Source organism: Zea mays, chromosome 9 (assembly GCF_902167145.1).
Source record: "Zea mays cultivar B73 chromosome 9, Zm-B73-REFERENCE-NAM-5.0, whole genome shotgun sequence".
NCBI classification, from domain to species: Eukaryota; Viridiplantae; Streptophyta; class Magnoliopsida; order Poales; family Poaceae; genus Zea; species Zea mays.
The window spans coordinates 158,217,827-158,242,696 of NC_050104.1; the positions used below are offsets into that span (position 1 = coordinate 158,217,827).

Below are 24,870 nucleotides of genomic sequence, written 5' to 3' on the forward strand. Positions count from 1 at the left end.
TTCGATCCGCGGAATCACTTTATCCGAACGCGAGTTACTTATCGCAGAAGGTGATGAGTGAGGTATCCGTATCCCGGAGGCGTAGGAGTCCCTCGGCTCGGTCAGCCTTGGCTGCTTACGTGTACTCCATCGTTTCCAGGATCCGCTTTTCGAAGTAGTCAAAAAGTACGAAAGAAATTCTGCTAAAAAGAGATCCTTTTTCGAGGAAAATTTCGACGCAGAGGGGGTCTCCCCCTTTTAGCCCCCGAGGGAGGGTCGGGCTTTGCCGAGGCGAGGTCGACCCTTCCTTGATGACTAAACTTTGCGTGGGTGCGAGGTATATGAACAACTTGAAAACATCTTAAGGGTAGAAGCGACGTAGCTGTTTGATGTTCCAAGCGTTGCCGTAGATCTCGCCTTGATTGTTGGCCAGCTTGTACGTTCCGGGCTTCAGAACTTTGGCGATGACGAACGGCCCCTCCCAGGGGGGCGTGAGTTTGTGCCTCCCCCGGGCGTCTTGCCGCAGCCGAAGCACCAGGTCGCCCACCTGGAGGTCTCGGGGCCGGACCCCTCGGGCGTGGTAGCGTCGCAGGGACTGCTGGTACCGCGCCGAGTGTAGTAAGGCCTTGTCCCGAGCCTCTTCCAGCTGGTCCAGCGATTCTTCTCGGCTAGCTTGGTTGCTTTGATCGGTATAGGCCCTCGTCCTCGGGGAGCCGTATTCCAGGTCAGTGGGCAAGATGGCCTCAGCCCCGTAGACCAGGAAGAACGGCGTTAAACCCGTGGCACGGCTCGGCGTCGTCCTTAGGCTCCAGACCACCGAGGGGAGTTCCTTCATCCATCGCTTGCCGAACTTGTTGAGGCTGTTGTAAATCCGAGGCTTGAGCCCTTGTAGAATCATGTCGTTGGCACGCTCTACTTGCCCATTCGACATGGGATGAGCCACGGCGGCCCAGTCTACCCGGATGTGGTGATCCTCGCAAAAATCCAAGAATTTTTTGCCGGTGAACTGGGTACCGTTGTCGGTGATGATGGAGTTTGGGACCCCGAAGCGATGGATGATGTTGGTGAAGAACGCCACCGCCTGCTCGGACCTGATGCTGTTCAGGGGTCGGACCTCGATCCACTTGGAGAATTTGTCGATGGCGACCAGCAGGTGCGTGTAGCCCCCGGGCGCCTTCTGCAAGGGACCGACGAGGTCCAGACCCCATACAGCAAAGGGCCAGGTGATGGGTATCGTCTGCAGAGCCTGAGCGGGCAGGTGGGTCTGCTTCGCATAGAATTGGCACCCTTCGCAGGTGCGGACAATTCTAGTGGCGTCAGCCACCGCCGTTGGCCAGTAGAAGCCTTGCCGGAAGGCATTCCCGACAAGGGCTCGAGGCGCTGCATGATGGCCGCAAGCCCCCGAGTGTATTTCTTGCAGGAGTTCCTGACCTTCGGCGATGGAGATGCATCGCTGGAGGATGCCCGAGGGGCTCCGGTGGTAGAGCTCCTCCTCGTCACCCAGCAAGACGAACGACTTGGCACGTCGAGCTACCCGCCGAGCCTCGGCTTGGTCGAGGGGTAGCTCTCCCTGGCGGAGATATCGCAGGTACGGGGCATGCCAATCTTGATCAGGCGTGGCCCCGCTCTGCTCCTCCTCGACGTTCAGCGCCTCGGCTTCGGGGGCCGAGGGTACCTCGGGCTGAGCCGAGGGTGCCTCGGGCCGAGCCGAGGGCGCCTCGGGCTGAGCCGAGGGTGCCTCGGGCTCGGGCGCGTCGTCGATCTTGACGGAGGGTTGATGCAGATCCCGGGAGAAGACGTCCGGGGGGACCGTCGTTCGCCCCGAGGCTATTTTTGCCAGCTCGTCTGCAGTCTCGTTGTAGCGCCGAGCGATGTGGTTGAGCTCGAGCCCGAATAACTTGTCTTCCAGGCGCCGAACCTCATCGCAGTAGGCCTCCATCTTCGGGTCGCGGCAGTGGGAGTTCTTCATGACTTGGTCGATGACGAGCTGCGAATCACCGCGGGCGTCGAGGCGTCTGACCCCTAGCTCGATGGCGATCCGCAACCCGTTGACCAGAGCTTCGTACTCGGCCACATTGTTGGACGCCGGGAAATGGAGGCGTAGCACGTAGCGCAGGTGCTTTCCGAGGGGCGAGATGAAGAGCAGGCCCGCGCCGGCTCCTGTCTTCATCAGCGACCCGTCGAAAAACATGGTCCAGAGCTCCGGTTGGATCGGAGCCGTCGGCAGCTGGGTGTCGACCCATTCGGCCACGAAGTCCGCCAACACCTGGGACTTGATGGCCTTCCGAGGGGCGAACGAGATTGTTTCGCCCATGATTTCCACCGCCCACTTTGCGATCCTGCCCGAGGCCTCTCGGCACTGGATGATCTCCCCCAGGGGGAAGGATGACACCACAGTTACCGGATGAGACTCGAAGTAGTGTCGTAACTTCCACCTCGTCAGGATCACAGCATACAGCAGCTTCTGAACTTGTGGGTAGCGGATCTTGGTCTCGGACAGTACCTCGCTGACGAAGTAGACTGGCCTCTGAACGGGCAGTGCATGCCCTTCCTCTTGCCTCTCGACCACAATCGCGGCGCTAACCACCTGAGTGGTGGCGGCGACGTAGACCAAGAGGGCTTCTCCATCAGCTGGGGGCACCAAGATAGGCGCCTTTGTAAGGAGCGCCTTCAGGTTACCGAGGGCTTCCTCGGCCTCAGGGGTCCAAGCGAAACACTCGGTCTTCCTTAAGAGGCGGTACAGAGGCAGACCTCTTTCGCCGAGGCGTGAGATGAAGCGGCTCAGGGCCGCGAGGCATCCCATGACCCTCTGTACGCCTTTTAAGTCCTTGATGGGTCCCATGCTGGTGATGGCTGCGATCTTCTCCGGGTTGGCTTCGATGCCTCGCTCGGAGACGATGAACCTCAGGAGCATGCCCTGGGGCACCCCGAAGACACACTTCTCAGGGTTGAGCTTGACTCCTTTCGCCTTGAGACATCGGAGTGTCACTTCAAGGTCGGAGAGGAGGTCGGAAGCCTTCCTTGTCTTGACTACGATGTCATCGACGTAGGCCTCGACTGTGCGACCGATGTGTTCGCCGAACACATGGTTCATGCACCGCTGGTACGTCGCGCCCGCATTCCTCAAGCCGAACGGCATGGTGACATAGCAGTACATGCCGAACGGCGTGATGAAAGAAGTCGCGAGTTGGTCGGACTCTTTCATCCGGATCTGGTGATGCCCTGAGTAGGCATCGAGGAAGGACAGGGTTTCACACCCAGCAGTGGAATCTATGATTTGATCAATGCGAGGCAGAGGGTAGGGAACCTTCGGACATGCTTTGTTGAGACCAGTGTAGTCTACACACATCCGCCATTTCCCCCCTTTCTTCCTCACAAGCACAGGGTTGGCAAGCCATTCGGGATGGAATACCTCTTTGATGAACCCTGCTGCCATTAGCTTGTGGATCTCCTCGCCTATCACTCTGCGCTTCTCCTCGTCGAATCGGCACAGAGGCTGCCTGACGGGTCGGGCTCCGGCCCGAATATCCAGCGAGTGCTCGGCGACATCCCTCGGTATGCCGGGCATGTCCGAGGGACTCCACGCAAAGACGTCGGCGTTTGCGCGGAGAAAGTCGACGAGCACTGCTTCCTATTTGGGGTCGAGCCCGGAACCGATCCGGACTTGCTTGGAGGAGTCGCCACTGGGGTCGAGAGGGACGGCCTTGACCGTCTCCGCTGGCTCGAAGTTGCCGGCATGGCGCTTCACGTCTGGCACCTCTCTGGAGAGGTTCTCCAGGTCGGCGATGAGGGCCTCGGACTCGGCGAGGGCCTCGGCGTACTCCACGCACTCCACGTCGCATTCGAACGCGTGTTTGTACGTGGGGCCGACGGTGATGACCCCGTTGGGGCCCGACATCTTGAGCTTCAGGTAGGTGTAGTTGGGGACGGCCATGAACTTCGCGTAGCATGGCCTCCCCAATACAACGTGGTAGGTTCCTCGGAACCCGACCACCTCGAACGTCAGGGTCTCCCTTCGGAAGTTGGAGGGCGTTCCGAAGCAGACGGGAAGGTCGAGTCACCCGAGGGGCTGGACGCGCTTCCCAGGTATGATCCCGTGGAAGGGCGCAGCGCCTGCCCGGTCGGAGGACAGATCGACGCGCAGGAGCCTGAGGGTCTCGGCGTAGATGATGTTGAGGCAGCTGCCCCCATCCATCAGGACCTTGGTGAGCCTGACGTCGCCGATGATGGGGTCGACGACGAGCGGGTATTTCCCCGGGCTCGGCACGTGGTCGGGGTGATCAGCCTGGTCGAAGGTGATGGGCTTGTCGGACCAGTCTAGGTAGACTGGCGCCGCCACCTTCACCGAGCAGACCTCCCGGCGCTCTTGCTGCGATGCCGAGCCGAGGCATTCGCCGCATGCCCACCGTAGATCATGAAGCAGTCGCGGACCTCGGGGAACTCTCCTGCTTGGCGATCTTCGTTCTTGTCGTCGTCGCGGGCCCTGCCACCCTCGGTGGGTGGTCCGGCCCTGTGGAAGTGACGCCGAAGCATGACGCACTCCTCGAGGGTGTGCTTGACGGGCCCCTGATGGTAGGGGCACGGCTCCTTGAGCATCTTGTTGAAGAGGTTAGCACCTCCGGGGGGCTCCCGAGGGTTCTTGTACTCGGCGGCGGCGACAAGGTCCGCGTCAGCGGCGTCGCGTTTCGATTGCGACTTCTTCTTGCCTTTCTTCTTGGCGCCGTGCGGAGTAGACGCCTCGGGAGCCTCTTCCGATGGGCGGCCCTGGGGCTGCTTGTCCTTTCGGAAGATAGCCTCGACCGCCTCCTGGCCAGAGGCGAACTTGGTGGCGATGTCCATCAGCTCGCTCGCCCTGGTGGGGGTCTTGCGACCCAACTTACTCACCAGGTCGCGGCAGGTGGTGCCGGCAAGGAACGCGCCGATGACATCCGAGTCGGTGATGTTGGGCAGCTTGGTGCGCTGCTTCGAGAATCGCCGGATGTAGTCCCGGAGAGACTCTCCCGGATGTTGCCGGCAGCTCCGGAGGTCCCAGGAATTCCCGGGGCGCACGTACGTGCCCTGGAAATTGCCGGCGAAGGCTTGGACCAAGTCGTCCCAGTTGGAGATCTGTCCCGGAGGCAGGTGTTCCAACCAGGCACTAGCAGTGTCGGAGAGGAACAGGGGAAGGTTACGGATGATGAGGTTGTCGTCGTCCGTTCCTCCCAGTTGGCAGGCCAGGCGGTAGTCCGCGAGCCACAGTTCCGGTCTCGTTTCCCCCGAGTACTTCGTGATAGTAGTCGGGGGTCAGAACCGGGTCGGGAACGGTGCCCGTCGGATGGCCCGACTGAAGGCCTGCGGACCGGGTGGTTCGGGCGAGGGACTCCGATCCTCCCCGCTGTCGTAGCGTCCCCCACGCCTGGGGTGGTAGCCTCGGCGCACCCTTTCGTCGAGGTGGGCCCGTCGGTCGCGACGGTGGTGCTCGTTGCCGAGGTGGCCCGGGGCCGCAGGCGCGGTGTTGCGTGTGCGCCCGGTGTAGACCGAGGCTTCCCGCATGAATCGGGAAGTCGCGGCATGAGGTTCCGAGGGATATCCCTGCCTTCGGGAGGCAGTGCTCTCGGCCCGTCGGGCCGCAGCGCCTTCCAGGAGATTCTTGAGCTCTCCCTGGATTCGCCGACCCTCGGTGGTTGATGGCTCCGGCATCGCGCGGAGGAGCATCGCTGCGGCTGCCAGGTTCTGACCCACCCCGCTGGATGCGGGCGGCGGCCTGACCCTGACATCGTTGGCGACGCGGTGCTGGAGACCTTGGGGCAGGTGACGTATTTCTCCGGCCGGGGGTTGGCCCGCCATACCTGCCCGGCGTCCCGGCGGATCGTCTCAAGCGCTCCTGTTCCCTCGTCGAGCCTGGCCTGCGCCCCGCGGACTTGCTCGAGCTGTGGGTCGTGACCCCCCACCGGAACAGGGACCACAGCTAGCTCCCGCGGGATGTCGGCGCGAGGCACTGGCCTAGGGAAATCACCGTCCTCCGGCATGCCAAGATGGTTGCCTTCGGAGGGATCCCCTAGCTCGACGTGGAAACATTCGCGGCTTGGGCCGCAGTCCTCGTCATCAAGGCTGCAGCTTCCGCCGGAACAGTCGGAGAGGCAGTAGTCACATGCGGTCATGAAGTCCCGCATGGCACTGGGGTTGCCAAATCCAGAGAAATCCCAACAGATGCTGGGATCGTCATCTTCCTCGGACCCAGAGGGCCCGTAGGTCGAGACGTCCGTCAACCGGTCCCAAGGCGACCGCATACGAAACCCCAGTGGGGTTGCACTCGCCTCAATGAGAGCGCCCGCCAAGGCGAGGTCGCTTGGCGGGTTGAGGCCGAGTCAAAAAGACGTAGGACGGGAATTAGTCGGTACCTTTTGGTCGACGCGGAGCGACGTAGTCACATCGGGGACTGGTTGCACCGTCATCTCAGGTACGAGGGCGACGTCCTGCAAGCTCTCCGCGAGTGCGCCGGCTCGTCCACTTGCTCGGGGCTGGCGTGTCGCGGGGGGACGGCGCTCGCCTTCGTCTCGAACGCGAGGTCGACGCCCGGCGTGCCTTCCATCGGGGCGCTGGGGACGTCGATTCGCCCGACAGCCGACGAAGCGCGGCCTCCCGCTTGGCCTTGGTTGCCCCGCCTCCTCCTCCGTTGGCGGGGGAGAGGACGGGGCGAACTCGAATGTTGCTCTTCCACCGCGCGGGGAAGATGTCGTCGGTTCCGCCGCCGGCGGGCAGGATGTCGGCCGCCATTGTCGTTGTCGCGCGACGGTGGAAGGAGTATCATGTCGTAGCTGCCGTCGGAGGACATGAACTCAAGACTCCCGAAACGGAGCACCGTCCCGGGCCGGAGAGGTTGCCAGAGACTGCCCATCTGGAGCTTGACAGGAAGCTGTTCGTCAGCACGCAGCAGGCCCCTACCTGGCGCGCCAACTGTCGGCGTTTCGAGACCGGGGGGTCCCCGAGCCGACGAGTGAGTGTGCCGCGTGCCCCAGCCCAGATGGGTCGAGCGTGTGGGCGAGCGCGAAGGGGGGAGAGGCGAGGTGGCCGGAGACGGGCGTGAGAGAGGTGGAGATCCCGCGGCCTTCGTGTTCGTCCCGCGCCCAGGTCGGGTGCGCTTGCAGTAGGGGGTTACAAGCGTCCACGCGGGTGAGGGAAGCGAGCGGCCCCAAGAGAGCGCCTGTCTCGTCCTCGTCCCCGCGCGGCCAACCTTCTCTAAGAAGGCCCTGGTCCTTCCTTTTATAGTCGTAAGGAGAGGATCCAGGTGTACAATGGGGGGTGTAGCAGAGTGCTACGTGTCTAGCGGAGGGAGAGCTAGCGCCCTAAGTACATGCCAATGTGGCAGCCGGAGAGACCTTGGCACCCTGCTGGCGTGATGTCGTGGCTGTCGGAGGAGCAACGGAGCCTGGCGGAGGGACAGCTGTCGGAGCGGTCGAGTCCTTGCTGACGTCGCCCCGCTTTCGTAAGAGAGCTGAGAGTCGTCGTCGTCACAGAGCTTGTGGGGCGCCATCATTGCCCGTCTGGCGGAGCTAGCCAGATGGGACGCCGGTCTCGTTCTCCGTGACCCGAGTTGGCTCGGGGGAGGATGATGATGGCGCTTCCTGTTGACGTGGCGGGCCTGCGTCCTAGGCCGGGCGACGTGGGTGCTCCTCCGAAGCCGAGGTCGAGTCTGTCTTCTGTTGCCAAGGCCGAGCCCGAGCCCCCGGGTCGGGCGAGGCAGAGATTGTTCGGCAGAGGCTAGGGCGGAGTCCGAGACCTGGGGTCGGGCGAAGCGGAGTTCGTCGTCTTCTGGGGCTGAGCCCGAGTCCGAGCCCTGGGTCGGGCGGAGCGGAGTTCGCCGTCTTCCGGGTCTTAGCCCGAGTCCGAGCCCTGAGTCGGGCGGAGCGGAGTTCGCCGTCTTCCGGGTCTTAGCCCGAGTCCGAGCCCTGGGTCGGGCGGAGCGGAGTTCGCCGTCTTCCGGGTCTTAGCCCGAGTCCGAGCCCTGGGGTCGGGCGGAGCGGAGTTCGCCGTCTTCCGGGTCTTAGCCCGAGTCCGAGCCCTGGGTCGGGCGGAGCGGAGTTTCCTATGGCGCCTTTGGCAAGGCCTGACTGTCTGTCAGACTCACTCTGTCGAGTGGCACTGCAGTCGGAGTGACGCAGGCGGCGCTGTCCTGTCAGACCGGTCAGTGGAGTGGCGGAGTGACGACGGTCACTTCGACTCTGCCGGGGGGCGCGCGTCAGGATAAAGGTGTCAGGCCACCTTTGCGTTAAATGCTCCTGCAACTCGGTCAGTCGGTGCGGCGATTTAGTCAGGGTTGCTTCTGAGCGAAGCCAAGGCCTCGGGCGAGCCGGAGATGTGTCCGCCGTAAAAAAGGGGGGCCTCGGGCGAGACGGAAGTCCCTCGAGGTCGGCTGCCCTTGGCCGAGGCTAGGCTCGTGCGAAGCGTGATCGAGTCACTCGTATGGACTGATCCCTGACTTAATCGCACCCATCAGGCCTTTGCAGCTTTATGCTGATGGGGGTTACCAACTGAGAATTAGGCGCCTTGAGGGTACCCCTAATTATGGTCCCCGACAATAGCTGACTTTTAATGGGTTGCAATTATACTTAAGAGAGAAATTGGATGCCTCCTAGTTCTTTTCAATAGCTCACCTACATAAACGAGCTTTGACTTGTGATAGCCGAAGCAAAGCGACGTCGAAATCGACTCGCCACAATGTCCATCTGGTGGAGCGCAATAGTGTGGATGTTGAATCCGTAGATACATGTACCGTTGAGCTTTTTTGACAACAAAGACCAAAACCTCACTATGTTCCTCTTTACACCCAGTTCAAAAAGAATGGGTAAGAAGTTATTTTTTTTTAATGTTGCTAAGTGTAACAAAATATTTGATCGTTTGGAAGCATGCAAAGGAAGGAGCAGTTTCTTGCGCCGAGGTTGCGAACCGTCCGGCCCCGTGTCGTTGATCATTCACGTCCCGCGTAGAGCATCGCCAAATAGTTCATATCTAGTGGTCGACGTTCAAATCGGAACCCAAACACTTTCCTTACAGGAGCCCCACACTGCTAGGCTCTCCTCGCAGGAACCCCACCCCTCATAACGATGAGGAGGCGACGCCAGCGGTCAGCGGAGCGTAATAACTAAATGCATTTAGATTACGATCAGTGAAGCTGGTCTGAATAACTTTGTTGTATTACTTCGCTCTTGTTGGTAGGCTAGCCACCGTACGGCGCACGAGCTCGGACGCGGTGGCAAGCGGCCTAGGACGGCGTGCCAAGCTTATTTTGATTGATAAAACAAAGTTCTATCCAAGTTTTGAGAGAGAAAAAACAAAACATGAATTGTTTTGATTTTGTAATTAGGATGAGGTACTGTAAGTAATTATTTTAAGCTTCCACGACCATTCACCTATCGTCAGATCGCACCATACAACTGGATTTTAAAAACAATACCTTTAATTCTGATTACAAAATAGGTGCTATAGGCGATTTCGAACAACAGTAAAGAACTAAGGCTGTCCGAAGCCGCGTCCGGCAGACAGCTCCCTCCCTTTGATCTGGTGGCTACAGAAACCCCCCCAAGACTGCAACAACATCCTCTACAACACCCCCTTGCTAGCAGATGTCAACAGTGAACCGCCACAGCTAGCGTGAAGCCGCCGCCCCTCTATTCACTGTTGCGTACGGTGTTTTTTTAATAGGTGAAGAAAAAATGGTAATAGATAATAAATATGGTTGGATAATGATATTTTATGGTTGTAGTGAGGTATAGTGGGAGAATATAGGGGAACCGCTGCGGGAGATGAAAAAAATAGGGGATGAAATATTGATGATGTGACAAAAAAATGATATAGGGGAGAAAATTTAGAAGTAACTGCTGCAGACAGTCTAAAAGATCATCTATATGTACTAGCGTTAACGTACGGTGCGAGCGGCAGTGTGATTGTGTCGCCGCCAATTGCGTCGCGATGCACCCAGTCCCAGACCCATCCATGCATGTGCACGCGTCTCCGAGCATTGAACAGGCCATACATGCACCAGCAGGGCGATCCATGAGACCATGACGACAGCCATCAGCTAGGCAAAACGCCGGTGAATCAGCTGCTGGCTGGCACATCACGGCAGCGAGCGATCGGCGGCGAGGCAAGGGCAGGCAAGGCAAGGCGTCGGAAATGCGCTCCAGCCATCACAGCCGGTAGCCCGCCGTAATTTAACCACAGGTCCACAGCCTCCACAGAGCTGGTGAGGAACGAGCGAGCGAGCCTGGCAGCACAGCAACCATCCTGTGCGTGCTTTGCTTCAATTCGCGTCAGAAGCTGAAGTCACTCAGCTTGGCGGGCGCCGGCCTGGCTGGGGTGGACGGCCGGCGCGCAACCATTGCATTTGCAATTGCAACGCAATTACGCAACTACTACTAGTCCAGTATGCATGCAGATGCGGCAGGCGTGTCACCCTCCAACTGTACCGCCCCTGTACCGGATGACGGAAGGGGAGGGCTAGCTCAGCTGGAGCTGGACCAGTGGACGTGGACGGAGTCGGACCACACCACGGCCGGGCTCCATCGAGCATTCGAGCTAGCGCTTTCTTTTACCCGGATGGCCTTCTCCTCTTGCTCTTGGTGGTGGCAACAGCAACACTAGCTGCCCCTGCCGGCAGATGTGTACTGTACTGGAGTACAGTAGTTAGGCAGGCCTAAGCCTAAACCCATATGGCGCACGGGGGGGTGGGGTGACCGGGGAGATTGGCCGCCGTGCGGTGCGGGCGTCGCCGTCGAGGACTGCCTCTGCCTGGCCTGGGGCGGAGCGAAAGGGAATGCCGCCGCCCGCCTGGAGATTGGCCGGCATGCACGAGACGAGACGAGACGACGCAGGCGCCAGGTGGCTGCCGCCTGCCGGCCGTTGGTAGCTGTCACGCATGAGTGGGGGATGGTGGACCACGCCGACCTAATCTGGTCACTGTCCCCTCCCTCACTTTTCCTCCCGTTGACCCTCGCCGGGACCGGCACGCCGCCCGTCCCTCGCCGTCGCCCGGTGCGGGGAGCGTGTCATCGCGGTGCTAGCTGTCCGACGCATGCGGTGCAGATTGCAACGCAAACCCCACCCTCCCGGCCGCGTGGCCGAGGGCTCCACCTTTATTACTGCTTTTTATTTACTGCTGCTGCTGGGGCTGGGCTGCTTTCGCCGCCCCGGTCAATCTTTAGTCGCTCCGGCTGGGTGCCTACCACCCGGACCATGACAACGTAAAAAGGTTTTTTGACCTGTGATTAGTGGGTGACACGCCACCTGATTCTGGATAAGCTGGAGCCCTTGCGATCCACTCAAACGCAACAAAGCATGCTGTCAACACTCCAGCCTCAACAAGGAGCCGTGAGAAAAACTTCATCAGTTCAAAACAAGTACTAGTGCTAGTACTGCAGTACTGCTATAGGAAAATAATTATGCCAGTGCAAAACTAAAACTAGTACTGGAAATACTACTTCCAGCACCATCAACTACAACAAGAAGAAGGGCATTTGCAAAAATAAAAAAAAGCTGCTTTTTTTTGTTGCGGTGGGTGCGTGCATTCAATGTGGAGGAAACTGATTTTAGGGACGGAGCAAAGGCCCTACCGCCCTACACACCACCACCACCCACACAAATTAGAGGATTGGTGCCTTGCTCCCTCCCCCTTCTTGTCGTTGCTCCACCCTCTCTTCTTTTATTATTGGGTTCTTTTTTTCTCTCTCTCCCCTTGGATTTGCGCTTGTGCTCGTCTGGCCGCATACTAGTATCCGCACCAGAGAGGAGACACCTCCGACTCCGACCTGCTCTTGCATATAGATTGGGCAGAGAGTGAGAGAGCGCGCGCGCGCTCAAGGGGTGCCAAAAGGAGATTTTTTTTTTAATCCAGCTTCTTAGCCTCACTGTCTTTGATCCCGGAGAGCAGCCGCCAGCCCAACTAATCCTTGCTGCTGGCGCGCCGGGGCTCCGATTGCGCTCCAGATCTGAGGCACCTGCTCGGTGGATTCCAGGAATCCGAGCACCAACTCGACAGGGGAGTTCTCAGGGTAAAGGTGAGCTCCCTTTTCCTTCTCCCCCTCCTCATCCGTCCACCGTTGCCAAGACTCTGTCCGTCCGCCGCTGGACTGGAGTAGTCGTGCTCGTGCTCGCGCTCGCGCCTGCGCCTGTCTTAAGCTCCGATTGCTAATCTTCGGATGTTTGCCTCTCGGTCTGTTTCTGCCGCCTACACTGGAGGACGACGCTTGATGCACACGGGACAACGAGTTGGCCGCAAGTTTTGTTTGCACACGCACACGACCCACCAGTTCACGCGTTTTTTTTTTTTTGCTTCTTAACTCGCTTTGATTGCATCTGTTGTTTCGGAAGGAAGAGGCTGAGAGCGCGTTGGAGATTTGGACTATAAGAGCGAGCGAGCGAGCTGGGTGCCTTGCTGCCTTGAGGACGCCGTCAAGAAACCGCGTGGAGGGGAGGGCGATGAGATGAGGGATGCTGGCCGCGGTGATGGACTACTTCAGCACCTGCTGGGGCCCGCGGTCTCGTGCGGGGCACCGGGGCAAGGGCTCCGACGCCGCCGGCCGGCAGGACGGCCTCCTCTGGTACAAGGACGCCGGGCAGCTCGTCACCGGGGGGTTCTCCATGGCCGTGGTGCAGGCCAACCAGCTGCTTGAGGACCAGAGCCAGGTGGAGTCCGGATCGCTCTCCCTGGCTGACTACGGCCCGCAGGGCACCTTCGTCGGCGTCTATGATGGCCATGGCGGCCCGGAGACGTCCCGGTTCATCAATGACCACCTCTTCAACCATCTCAGGAGTAAGGACTCTCGATACGTCAAAGTTACTCTGATGATTCTTGCTGTTTAGTTTTAGAGGCACTGGTGATGAAGCAATGATGATCAAGTCCCAACTTCTTCTTTTTTGTGCTGCTTTGATTATGGGTCACATTTCTATAACTGTTAGCATGATGATGATGCTGACCTTGTCTCAAAAAGTGCATTTGTACTTATTGCCTTCAGAATACAAATGATAGTTGGTTTGGCAGATCGGATGATCGGATATTGGATGGCAGTTGGAATTGTAGTAAGGTTTTCCCAGAAAAAAGAAACACAATTTTATTTAATTATGTAGCTTGGTTCTGATACTGTCTTGTGTGTTACATTACTTAATTCTTTTTTTAAAGATATCTGCTTTTATCGAAAGCAATTAAAGGTTTTACAGAACCAAAGCTGGGGTAGCCAACAAAAGATAGCTATCCTATTACATCCCTCATCATCAAATTTCTCAAATATCGGATGCATTGCCTTCCATGGGAATGAACTCAAGCCATCTTTGCTCTTTGTTTTTTTTAAATTACTTATTCTTAGTTTTCTTAATCTGTCAGTGACTCAGTGTATTAAAACTATATTTTCTTTTCCAGGATTTGCAACTGAGCACAAGTCCATGTCAGCAGACGTGATCCGGAAAGCTTTCCAAGAAACTGAGGAGGGCTTTCTTTCTCTAGTCATCAAGGAATGGTCTTTCAAGCCTCAGATTGCATCAGTTGGCTCCTGTTGCCTTGTTGGTGTAATCTGTGCTGGGACTCTCTATGTTGCAAACCTGGGCGACTCGCGTGCAGTTCTTGGAAGGCTTGTGAAAGCAACTGGAGAGGTTCTGGCCACTCAGTTGTCAGCGGAGCACAATGCATGCTATGAAGAAGTTAGACAAGAGCTGCAGTCATCACATCCTGATGATCCACGTATTGTGGTTCTCAAACATAACGTTTGGCGAGTGAAGGGTCTCATCCAGGTACACAAAAATCTGTACTCTTGATCTGGTTGCTGATTTTCCACTTTATGGTGTACACTCATCTAGCCAAATAATCTTTGGGAGTTTTTTGAACTTTTGACGTCATCTGTTGCTCTCATCATAATCCCACTTTCCTCTTTGTGGGGTAAGAATAATGACTTTTATATGCATGCATTATTTCTCATAAGTTAGGTATCAGGTAAGTAATCATTTCCTAGAGCTTTATCTGCACGCTTTATAGTTATGTCATCATAGGGTCCATTATCAGTTGTCAATAAGGCTTGTCATATGTTGCAAAATTTACGTGGATGGTAAGATGTAACTTGTGGTGCAATATACTACCCACTCACTAATACTATCTGCCCTCCCCCTTAACCCTCATTGTTCAGGCTTTCACTTTAGTGAAAGGTGAGTGCACCAACCATATACAGTAGAACGATGTATTTAGTGCTGCTATTGTTTATTTCTTTATTCACAAAACCATCAAGCTAGCTTGTGCTCCCAGTTTCTATTGTTTGTTCTTATTCATGTAGTCTTATCAAGATACTTCCGGTGATATTACTTATGAGGGGAGGTCATGTCTGCAGATCTCAAGATCTATCGGAGATGTATATCTAAAGAAACCGGAGTATAACAGAGAACCTCTTCACAGCAAGTTTCGGCTTCGAGAAACCTTCCAGAAGCCGATTCTTAGTTCTGAACCTCAAATTACTGAACACCGAATACAGCCAAACGATCAGTTTGTTATATTTGCTTCCGATGGTCTATGGGAGCACCTCAGCAATCAGGAAGCTGTTGACCTTGTCCAAAGTAGTCCCCGTAATGTATGTATTCTTCTCCCCCACTACAATTTCTATGAGTTGAGATCCAGTTTTCTTTCAAGGCTTAATACTGTTCCATCTAGTTGGGTCTTTGATGAATATATCCTGAACTATCTTGTGCTTCTATTGTATAACAATTCTCTTAAATTGAAAGAACGAATTCAATTGGTACTATCACAATTCTTTGTGCAGTTAGTGAAATGTATAAAATAGACTGCAGGTTCGGATCTTCAAATTCTAAGTTGAATGAATGGAGTCAAACCAGAATGCTGGAATAAAATAGATAACTAAAAATGTGGATGTAACTCACAACTTATGGCATACAAGTTATTACATAATCTGGATTGCAAAGCTTAAGTATACCTGATACCTGTGGAAGTATATTTGATTAGTTTGCTCTTGTGAAATAGCCCAGTCACCATTGCGTTCTGGTACCTTACAAGTTTCTATCTGTCAGTCTGTCAACATGTTTCACCTACCGTTCATTTTCCAGTGTCCTTTCCATTCACTTCCGCTGAACCTGTAATTTCCTTGCCTTGGCGCCCCCAGGGAATCGCTCGGAGACTAGTGAAAGCCGCGATGCAAGAAGCTGCCAAGAAGAGGGAGATGAGATACTCAGACCTCAAGAAGATCGACCGTGGCGTGAGGAGGCATTTCCACGACGATATAACCGTCGTCGTGGTGTTCCTCGACTCGGATGCCATGAGCAAAGCTAGCTGGAGCAAGAGCCCCTCGGTTTCTCTCCGAGGGGGCGGCGTCACCCTTCCCGCCAAGTCCCTCGCACCCTTCTCGGCTCCGGCACAGTTGAACGGCACCCACTGAAGCTGCTACTGCTCTTGAAAAGAAGGGCACAGTGCAGATCTGCTAGAGATGATGAGAGAAGCAGCAATCAAGTGTAGCTGTTGCTCGTACACCTGCTGTGCTGTTGCTGTTTGCAAAGCTGCCGTCTTGACTCCGCCTGGTAATTAGTGTACTGATAGCGAGGTATAGAAATTAGGTTATTTGTTAGCGACGCAAATCCTTTCTTTTTTTTTCTTCTCCCTCTGTTCTTATCTCTTTTCTCTTCATCATGGAGGAAACAGGTGGCTGTAAATTTGTCCAGAACATGTTTTCCCTAATAGCCCATCATATCCCGCTCTTTTTCTTGTTGATATGACCAAGGCTGGCAGCATCGCTGCTCAAGATAATGTTTGGGGCGCATGATTTGACCAGTCCGAATCATTACTTTTGATGATGTGTTGTAGCATCACGTTACTCTCAACAAGGTTGGTTTCTTTTTTTTCTTGACATTTTTTTTAATGGGAGATCTGGACGCGTGGCTTGCCCATTCATAGGCTGATCCGGTTCGTGATTTCGCCGAGAACAGGTTAGCAGCGTCAGTGAATTGACATTTAAGGAACAATCACACGGTGCCCACCGATTCTGTGACCCTGATGGCTCGGTGGCAGCCTGGCAGGTCGGCACACAACAAGTGTAGAGGGATCGGTATATTCCAGAATATTGATCCAAGAATTTACATTCCACATTCTGCAATCCATACAAGCTTCTATCTGAAAGACTTGAGATTGAGCTTGAGAGAACTAGACTAGATACAGGTGGTCTTTATAAGGGACAGAGATGCCCACGTATTGTTTTGCTATACACAGCTGCTGCTTCCACCTTGTGCGGAAAACAAGCATTTCCCTGACCCTTTGAAGATCGAACACGATCCGTTTCAGTTAATTACATGCCAGGATGACAGCTTGGTTTCAGATCCTACCTAACAAACAGTGATACCAGCAATTGGGAGAAGAGAATAAATTCGCTGACAACGACGGCAGGGGAGTGGATGCCTAGAAAGGGCACGAGATCAACCTGCAGGAAATTCTCCAGTGCAGATCCGACAGTCGCACCAGCTGCAAGTCCCCCGACAGTGACCAATGCCGCCTTACCTGGATACAGGACCACAGAGAGTGTTGATGGCATGCTAAATCCACACATGAAGATTGGTGTAAGAGCACCGTTAACCTAAATGTTGGACCAGGTTTCCTCCTATAAGCAAACAATGGCATGATAAGCACAAAAGCAGGTACGGGGCTTCTGGAATTCTATGCCAGCAAAACCCACATGCTCACCCACTGTCAGCACTATACAAATGCAATTAATAATCAACTACATGGTCCAATTAATTAAATGATTAATTGTATACATGCCACTCAACTTTTATAAAATTGGACGGCTAGTTCATTTTGATGTCATGGAGTGGCATGAAAATGAAATAGTTTCCAATTTTTCAAAATTTTGAGTGGCATGTTTCCAACTGACCCTTAATTAAATGGCCGTGAGATCAAATGTTCAAATGACTATAGTGCCAAGGTGCTAAAGGATTGTGAGCATCCATTTGTGCACGTCCTGCAAAGTAGGAACAAATGATAGGCTATAACCCATGGCAAAGGATTATTGCAGATATGTGTGGCTCTGCATACCAGAAATCTCACATACTTTCTACTATCTTAACTGAATATCTGTATATGTTTCTGACGGCTAACACTATGCACACAATTAAGATTAGCTAACTTCTATTTTCATCAGGAGCCCTTACCTCCTTCAACTAAATCTCACTATGATGGCGCCAGTTTGACTTGGTTACCCAAAAATATCTTGGGAAACACATGCACCTTATCCAAAAGGCTGACACTGCATGGGACAGACTAGCATTGAATTATGATTAAATAGCACCCTTTTATCAATTATAACCTGATGTGAGTAATCTCCTTTTACTTGTTGGAGTATGAGTGAATTGCTCACCACTCCCTATCACCTTAAGTTTTGGGGTTGAACTAGTCATTGTACACAACTTAATATGGTATCAAAGATAAAGGTCTTCAGTTCAAATCCTAGTTAGTGTAGTTAAATAAATAACTGATGATTGCTTCTATTCCTCGTCTGAGGCCCGAGGGAGGAGTGCTGGAGTATAAGTGAATAGTCCATCGCTTATGGGTTCAACTGACCAGTGCATGCAACTTAATATTATTCACCACTATAGCCGACAAGAATTAAGTGGTGGATCTAAGTGGCACCTTTCTTAGTAGTGCTGTGGTAGAATCTCCGTGTTTCGTTATATCAGAACAAAATGTCTCCAATAAATAAAATGGTTGATAGGCTGTATTAGTTTGCACGAAAACTACCGTGACAAAACTGCTTCAAAAAGCAAGAGGTAATACAGGTTTCGTATATGACAGGCTACACAACTATTGCATTAGGGTATTGGCAAAATGGTGAATGATGTGACGGACAGTGTCACGGTTGATATGAATTAGGAATCATTGCATCTTCAACTTTAGAGGAACATTCTTATGCCTCTACATTAGGAATTGTTCAGGTTTAAAAACAGTGGCATATAGGTTGCAAAACAGATGGCCAAATGTACCAACATAAAGCACTGGATAACATAGCTATAGGATAAAGGTGGTGGATCAATCAATTTACCTAAGTTCATATTTTTCTTTGCCAGAAAATACAGTGATGCACCAAATCCTGTTGCTAGGATAAAACCTGGCACATCAGGGCTACTGTACGCAGACGGCAAAGATGTCGAGCTTCCACTAGCATAGGTGAAAACCATTAGTGCACCATAAACACATGACTGGATGCCCAAGCTGCTCGAAGATGGAGTCTCAAATGTAATGGGTGCATTCTTCATGGTTGCCTGCATCCACTGTGGGACTGTCCCAGCTCCTGCACTCTTTACAGGTTTAACATCAGCAAAGCGGATGCGGTTATTAGCAACCTTTCCAGCCCTCCGCTGTGATAAGCTCTGCATAAGCAACATGTCATAGGCTGCTTCGACCTGAAACCAAAGAAAGAAATGGGAGTCAAATATGGCAACAGGGAAGTGTATGAGATTGGATACTTGAGAAACAGCCGCAACTACTTGTAAAACCGTCTTGACATAGACAGTTCAGAAATCACAGAAGGGTCTGAGTAACAGCCACAAGCAAGTGTAGTTATCAAGAGTATAACTTGCAGAAGAAAGCAGGAAGGAAATAGAGGTAGTTTATCGGAACAAGAAAGGCTATAAATAAATGTCATAAAATAACAGCAAGACAAAAAAAAAACGAGCACTAGGAACACAGGAAAACAAAGTTCCCAACATTTTTATACCCCCTTTTCCAATCCTATGGAACAGGCTACTACCTCAAAATATGGCAATACATATATGATCGTGAGATCATCTCCACCATGGATATGAAAAGACCAATACCTCTTCAACGGTTAAGCTAACCCACTGCATAGCCTTTTAGAAATCACGCATGATGCATCGCACATCCAAAATGCACGAACCAGTGAACAGCCAGTCCATCACCAACTTAACGAGCTATAAGTAAATTCATCATCCTTCCCCTCCACTGTAATATGCATTACGTGCATAAACAATTTTTGCTTTGCATTTGGAAAGTACTGCGTAGAATATATGATAATAACCCCCATCGTTTCAGACATTCCCGATTGATCCAGGCCACTTCTTAGTACTAAATTAGCAACTTCAATCGGAGGTACCAAGGAAGCAATAAAGAAACGCTCTATTCCTCTGGGCGGCTGAGCACAACAAAACGCGGGCGCGAATGGAATAATAACGAGTAGGGGGAGGGAGAGTCTCGGGAACCTGGGCGACGGCGTCCTGGTCGTCCTTGCAGGAGGCGAGGACGGCGTTCTTGGCGCGCAGGATTTCGTCGAACGACGCGCCCTCTGCGACGCCGAGCAGCTTCAGCGCGTCCTCCACCGTCATCTCGAACGGAGCCGGCGAGGAGTCATCCGCGCGGGAGGCCGACAAGCGCGGCGGCCTCCACCGCGAGCTCGGGAACGTGCAGCACCGCCCCGACGTCAAGGCCACGTGCCCGCGGAGCAGGGTAGTGCCGCCGCCGCCGCCGCTGAAAGAGAGGGTCGTCGCCGTGGCCATTATTTCTCCTCGGCTGCGCTCCCTCGGAGTGCGTGTGCCCTGTCCCTCTGCGCGGATGATTTTCCCCCTCACACAAGGCCCTCGGAGTGTGGTATTTCGCAACAAATCTGGGCCTTTTTTGTAAGAGAAGTTTGGATAAGCTTCCAGTTCCGAGGCGAACCTTCATTTTATCGTGTAAAATTTGGATAATCTCAAAAATAACTCCTAAAAACTAATTTTTTAAGAGCATATAAAAATTATTAGCCAGAGTTTAACACTTTTTTCAACAGTTACATTAAAGATAAATCGAAAATATTTTAAACTAGACTAAATCAGCCTTTGGTCCGTGTTGATATGTTCCACGGGTGTATTGCGAGTGAAGATTTTGACACACGAGTGCAACCCGACCCGAAGTTTTGCGGGTGTGGATGTGTATTTCTATTTTAACCCGTATGTGATCTGCACCAGACCCGAAATTTGGTTTACACATTTTTTTATGCAATGATGATTAAGATACAATAGTAATTATTTTAATAAGTGACTTGGCTAATTATTCATAAAGTGTTTTGTTGTTGATTAACATGAGAAGGCTTAAAATCCATATATATAACTCAATTATTGTTGATGTTTAATTACTTATATCTAAATTATTGTTTGAAAGTGTATAATGTATAAAATTTACGGATGACCCGAAACCCAAAACTCGATGGATTTAGATGTGCTCAGGTAGGGGTGGATAACGAGCCAGCTCGGCTCGGCTCGTTAAGGTAACGAGCCACGAAGTCAGTCCGGCTCAGCTCGTTTAGCTCGCGAGCCAGAGCAGAAAAAAATAATATGTACATAATAATTATTTTTAGTTAATTTCAAACTAATTTAACAATAGAAAATAGTAATTATACTCATAGTTTCACAAACCACGTCAATGTAACACCAAATTAACACAATTCATCACTCATTAATTCACAATTCACATACATGTTCATCAGTTTAACCCATAATTATATTTGCATAGACCAAATTAACACATAGACATAGTTCATTAATCATTAATTTAATTTATAGGCCATAGACACCTCACATATATATAACATGTTCATCAATTATTATGTAAATGATATGCATATAGTTTCGTTTGCCTGAAATATGGTAGCTTGTTTAGTTCGCAAGCTGGCTCGTTAACATACCGAGCTGGCTCGTTAACAAATCGAGTTAGGATGTCCACTTAACTCGTGAAAAAAATTCAAACGAGCTGAACTGACCATGAACCGAGCGAGTCACGAGCATTTCGTCCAGCGCTATGCTAGGACGGGTTAACGAGCTGGCTCGTTAACAAACCGAGTTAGAATGTCCACTTAACTCGTGAAAAAATTTCAAACGAGCTGAACTGACCATGAACCGAGCGAGTCACGAGTATTTCGTCCAGCGCTATGCTAGGACGGGTTTGTAAGGTTGCGTCAATTGTTGCTAACGATAAAAAATTGAAACACTACGGGAGTAGACAATCAGCAAACGGACATGAGAAGCGGTAAAAAAACTGGCCTGGTCTTGCGCACGCGTGTGTTTCGGACGACTTCAAATAATCCCCTTTTAAGTTTTTAAGTTATAAATGAGGAAGTTTTAAGGATTATGAAAAAGTTAAGAATATTTTTTATCTTTTTGTTTCAGTTTCTTTTCAACTTCTATCTACCAGAAGCAGAAGCTATTGTAGATGTCGGGGACCATAATTAGGGGCACCCTCAAGGCTCCTAATTCTCAGCTGGTAACCCCCATCAGCATAAAGCTGCAAAGGCCTGATGGGTGCGATTAAGTCAGGGATCGGTCCATACGAGGGACTCGATCACGCCTCGCCCGAGCCTGGCCTCGGACAAGGGCAGCCGACCCCGGAGGATCTCCGTCTCGCCCGAGGTCCCCCTCCAGCGGCGAACGTGTTCCCGGCTCGCCCGAGGCTCTGTCTTCGCCAAGAAGCAACCCTGACCAAATCGCTGCACCGACCGACCAAGTCGCAGGAGCGTTTAATGCAAAGGTGGCCTGACACCTTTATCCTGACGCGCGCCCCAGAGCCGAAGTGACTGCCGTCACTTCGCCGCTCCCCTGACCGGCCTGGCAGAAAGACAGCGCCGCCTGCGCCGCTCCGACTGCGGTGCCACTTGACAGAGTGAGGCTGACAGGCAGTCGGGCCCGGCCGCAGGCACCATAGGAAACTCCGCTCCGCCCGATCCAGGGCTCGGACTCGGGCTAGGCCCCGGAAGACGGCGAACTCCGCTCCGCCCGACCCAGGCTCGGACTCGGGCTAGGCCCCGGAAGACGGCGAACTCCGCTCCGCCCGACCCAGGGCTCGGACTCGGGCTAGGCCCCGGAAGACGGCGAACTCCGCTCCGCCCGACCCAGGGCTCGGACTCGGGCTAAGCCCCGGAAGACGGCGAACTCCGCTCCGCCCGACCCAGGGCTCGGACTCGGGCTAGGCCCCGGAAGACGGCGAACTCCACTCCGCCCGACCCAGGGCTCGGACTCGGGCTAAGCCCCGGAAGACGGCGAACTCCGCTCCGCCCGACCCTAGGGCTCGGACTACGCCCTGACCTCAGCCGACGGTCTCCGCCTCGCCCGACCTAGGGGCTCGGACTCGACCTCGGCCACGGAAGACAGACTCGACCTCGGCTTCGGAGGAGCTTCCACATCGCCCAACCCAGGACGCAGGCCAGCCACGTCGACAGGAGGCGCCATCATCACCCTACCCCGAGCTGACTCGGGCCACAGGGGACAAGACCGGCGTCCCATCTGGCTCGCTCCGCCAGATAGGCAATGATGGCGCCCCGCATACTCTGTGACGACGGCGGCTCTCAGCCCCCTTACGGAAGCAAGAGGACGTCAGCAAGGACTCAACAGCTCCGACAGCTGTCCCTCCGCCAGGCTTCATCGCTCCTCCGACGGCCACGACATCACACCAGCTGGGTGCCAAAATCTCTCCGGCTGCCACAACGGCATGTACTTAGGGCGCTAGCTCTCCCCCGCTAGACACGTAGCACTCTGCTACACCCCCCATTGTACACCTGGATCCTCTCCTTACACCTATAAAAGAAAGGATCAGGGCCCTCTTAGAGAGGGTTGGCCGCGCGAGGACGAGGACGAGACACGCGCTCGCTTGAAGCCGCTCGCTCCCTCTCCCGCGTGGACGCTTGTAACCCCCTACTGCAAGCGCACCCGACCTGGGCGCGGGACGAACACGAAGGCCGCGGGATTCCCACCTCTCTCACGCCGGTCTCCGGCCGCCTCACTTTCCCCCCTTCGCGCTCGGCCTCGCGCTCGACCCATCTGGGCTGGGGCACGCGGCGACATTCACTCGTCGGCCTAGGGACCCCCGGTCTCGAAACGCCGACAGTTGGCGCGCCAGGTAGGGGCCTGCTGCGTGTTGACGAACAGCTTCCCGTCAAGCTCCAGATGGGCAGCCTCCAGCAACCTCTCCAACCCGGGACGGTGCTCCGTTTCGGGAGTCTTGAGTTCGTGTCCCTCGACGGCAGCTACGACATGATACTCCTTCCACCGCCGTGCGACAACGACAATGGTGGTCGACAGCCCGCCCGCCGGCGGCGGAATCGACGACGTCTTCCCCGCGTGGTGGAAGAACAACATTCGAGCTCACCCCATCCTCTCCCCCGCCGACGGAGGAGGAGGCGGGGCAACCAAGGCCAAGCAGGAGGTAGCGCCTCGTCGGCTGTCGAGCGAGTCGACGGCACCAGCACCCCAACGGGGGGCGCACCGGGCATCGACCCCGCGCTTGAGATGAAGACGAGCGCCGTCTCCCCGCAACGCGCCGATTTCGGGCAAACGGGCGACGCCAGCGCGCTCGCGAAAGGCTTGCTGGACGTCACCCTTGTACCTGAGACGACGGTGCAGTCAGTCCCTGACGTGACCTCAACGCCGCCCGTCGACCAAGAGGTACCGACCGATTCCCATTCCACATCTTTCGGGTTCAGCCTCGACCCGCCTAGCTGCTTCGCTTTGGCGGGTGCTCTCGTAAAGGCGGATCCAAACCCTCTGGGGTTTCGTATGCGGTCACCTTGGGACCGGCTGACGGACGTCTCGACCTACGGGCCCTCTGGGTCCGAGGAAGACGACGAGCCCAGCATCTGTTGGGATTTCTCTGGACTTGGCCACCCCAGTGCCATGCGGGACTTCATGACCGCATGCGACTACTGCCTTTCTGACTGTTCCGACGGTAGCCGCAGCCTCCGCGACGAGGACTGCGGCCCAAGTCGCGAATGCTTCCACGTCGATCTGGGGGTCCCTTCGAAGGCAACCATCTCGGCATGCCGGAGGACGATGATCTCCCTAGGCCGGTGCCTCGCGTTGACATCCCACGGGAGCTAGCTGTGGTCCCCGGGGGCCTTGACCCACAGCTCGAGCAAATCCGTGGGGTACAGGCCAGGCTCGACGAGGGAGCAGGAGCGCTTGAGCTGATCCGCCGGGACGTCGGGCAGGCATGGGCGGGCCAACCTTCGGCCGGAGAAATACGTCATCTGCCCTAGGGCTTCCAGCACCGCATCGCCGACGACGTCAGGGTCAGGCCGCCACCCGCATCTAGTGGGGTCGGCCAGAACCTGGCGGCAGCGGCAATGCTTCTCCGTGCGATGCCGGAGCCATCAACCACCGAGGGGCGGCGAATCCAGGGAGAGCTCAAGAATCTCCTGGAAGGCGCCGTGGTCCGACGGGCCGAGAGCTCCGCCTCCCGAAGGCAGGGGTACCCCTCGGAACCCCATGCCACGACTTCTCGATTCATGCGGGAAGCCTCGGTCTGCCCCGGGCGCACGCGCAACACAGCGCCTGCGGCCCCGGGTCGCCTCGGCAACGAGCACCATCACCGCGACCGTCGGGCCCACCTCGACGAGAGGGTGCGCCGAGGCTACCACCCCAGGCGTGGGGGACGCTACGACAGTGGGGAGGATCGGAGTCCCTCGCTCGAGCCACCCGGTCCGCAGGCCTTCAGCCGAGCCATACGACGGGCGCCGTTCCCGACTCGGTTCCGACCCCCGACTACTATCACGAAGTACTCGGGGGAGACGAGACCGGAACTGTGGCTCGCGGACTACCGTTTGGCCTGTCAACTGGGTGGAACGGACGATGACAACCTCATCATCCGCAACCTCCCCATGTTCCTCTCCGACACCGCTCGCGCCTGGTTAGAGCACCTGCCTCCGGGGCAGATCTCCAACTGGGACGACCTGGTCCAAGCTTTCGCCGGGAATTTCCAGGGCACATACGTGCACCCTGGGAATTCCTGGGACCTCCGAAGCTGCCGACAGCAGCCGGGAGAGTCTCTCCGGGACTACATCTGGCGATTCTCGAAGCAGCGCACCGAGCTGCCCAACATCACCGACTCGGATGTCATCGGCACGTTCC

General features: G+C 54.7%; 2 protein-coding genes across 6 annotated transcripts; one reads left to right on the plus strand and one right to left on the minus strand.

The window, feature by feature from the left end:
* The first annotated feature begins 11,573 nt into the window (after nt 1-11,573).
* LOC100191653 (uncharacterized) lies at nt 11,574-15,822 on the plus strand. 3 transcript variants are annotated; one of them, XM_035962013.1, is made up of 5 exons: nt 11,574-12,011; nt 12,193-12,766; nt 13,370-13,737; nt 14,325-14,561; nt 15,108-15,769. In XM_035962013.1, exons 2-5 carry the CDS (start codon nt 12,445-12,447, stop codon nt 15,378-15,380), a joined length of 1,200 nt encoding a protein of 399 aa, XP_035817906.1. In that variant the 5' UTR covers nt 11,574-12,011; nt 12,193-12,444; the 3' UTR covers nt 15,381-15,769. The 3 variants fall into 3 exon arrangements, with proteins under 3 accessions (XP_035817906.1, NP_001393485.1, NP_001130554.1); NM_001406556.1 differs by having other exon boundaries at nt 11,594-12,011; nt 12,329-12,766; nt 15,108-15,822; NM_001137082.2 differs by having other exon boundaries at nt 11,624-12,011; nt 12,325-12,766; nt 15,108-15,708.
* A 211-nt stretch (nt 15,823-16,033) lies between these two features.
* On the minus strand, nt 16,034-19,637 carry LOC100193375 (uncharacterized). Of its 3 annotated transcripts, none has more exons than NM_001406558.1 (4): nt 19,204-19,637; nt 18,027-18,387; nt 16,413-16,489; nt 16,048-16,317 (listed from the first exon to the last, which is right to left on the minus strand). In NM_001406558.1, the coding sequence occupies exons 1-4, from the start codon at nt 19,495-19,497 to the stop codon at nt 16,273-16,275; spliced, it is 777 nt and encodes a 258-aa protein (NP_001393487.1). In that variant the 5' UTR covers nt 19,498-19,637; the 3' UTR covers nt 16,048-16,272. The 3 variants fall into 3 exon arrangements, 2 of the variants coding, with proteins under 2 accessions (NP_001131977.1, NP_001393487.1); NR_176094.1 differs by having other exon boundaries at nt 16,119-16,317; nt 16,413-16,589; NM_001138505.3 differs by having other exon boundaries at nt 16,034-16,489.
* Between the last annotated feature and the right edge of the window lie 5,233 nt (nt 19,638-24,870).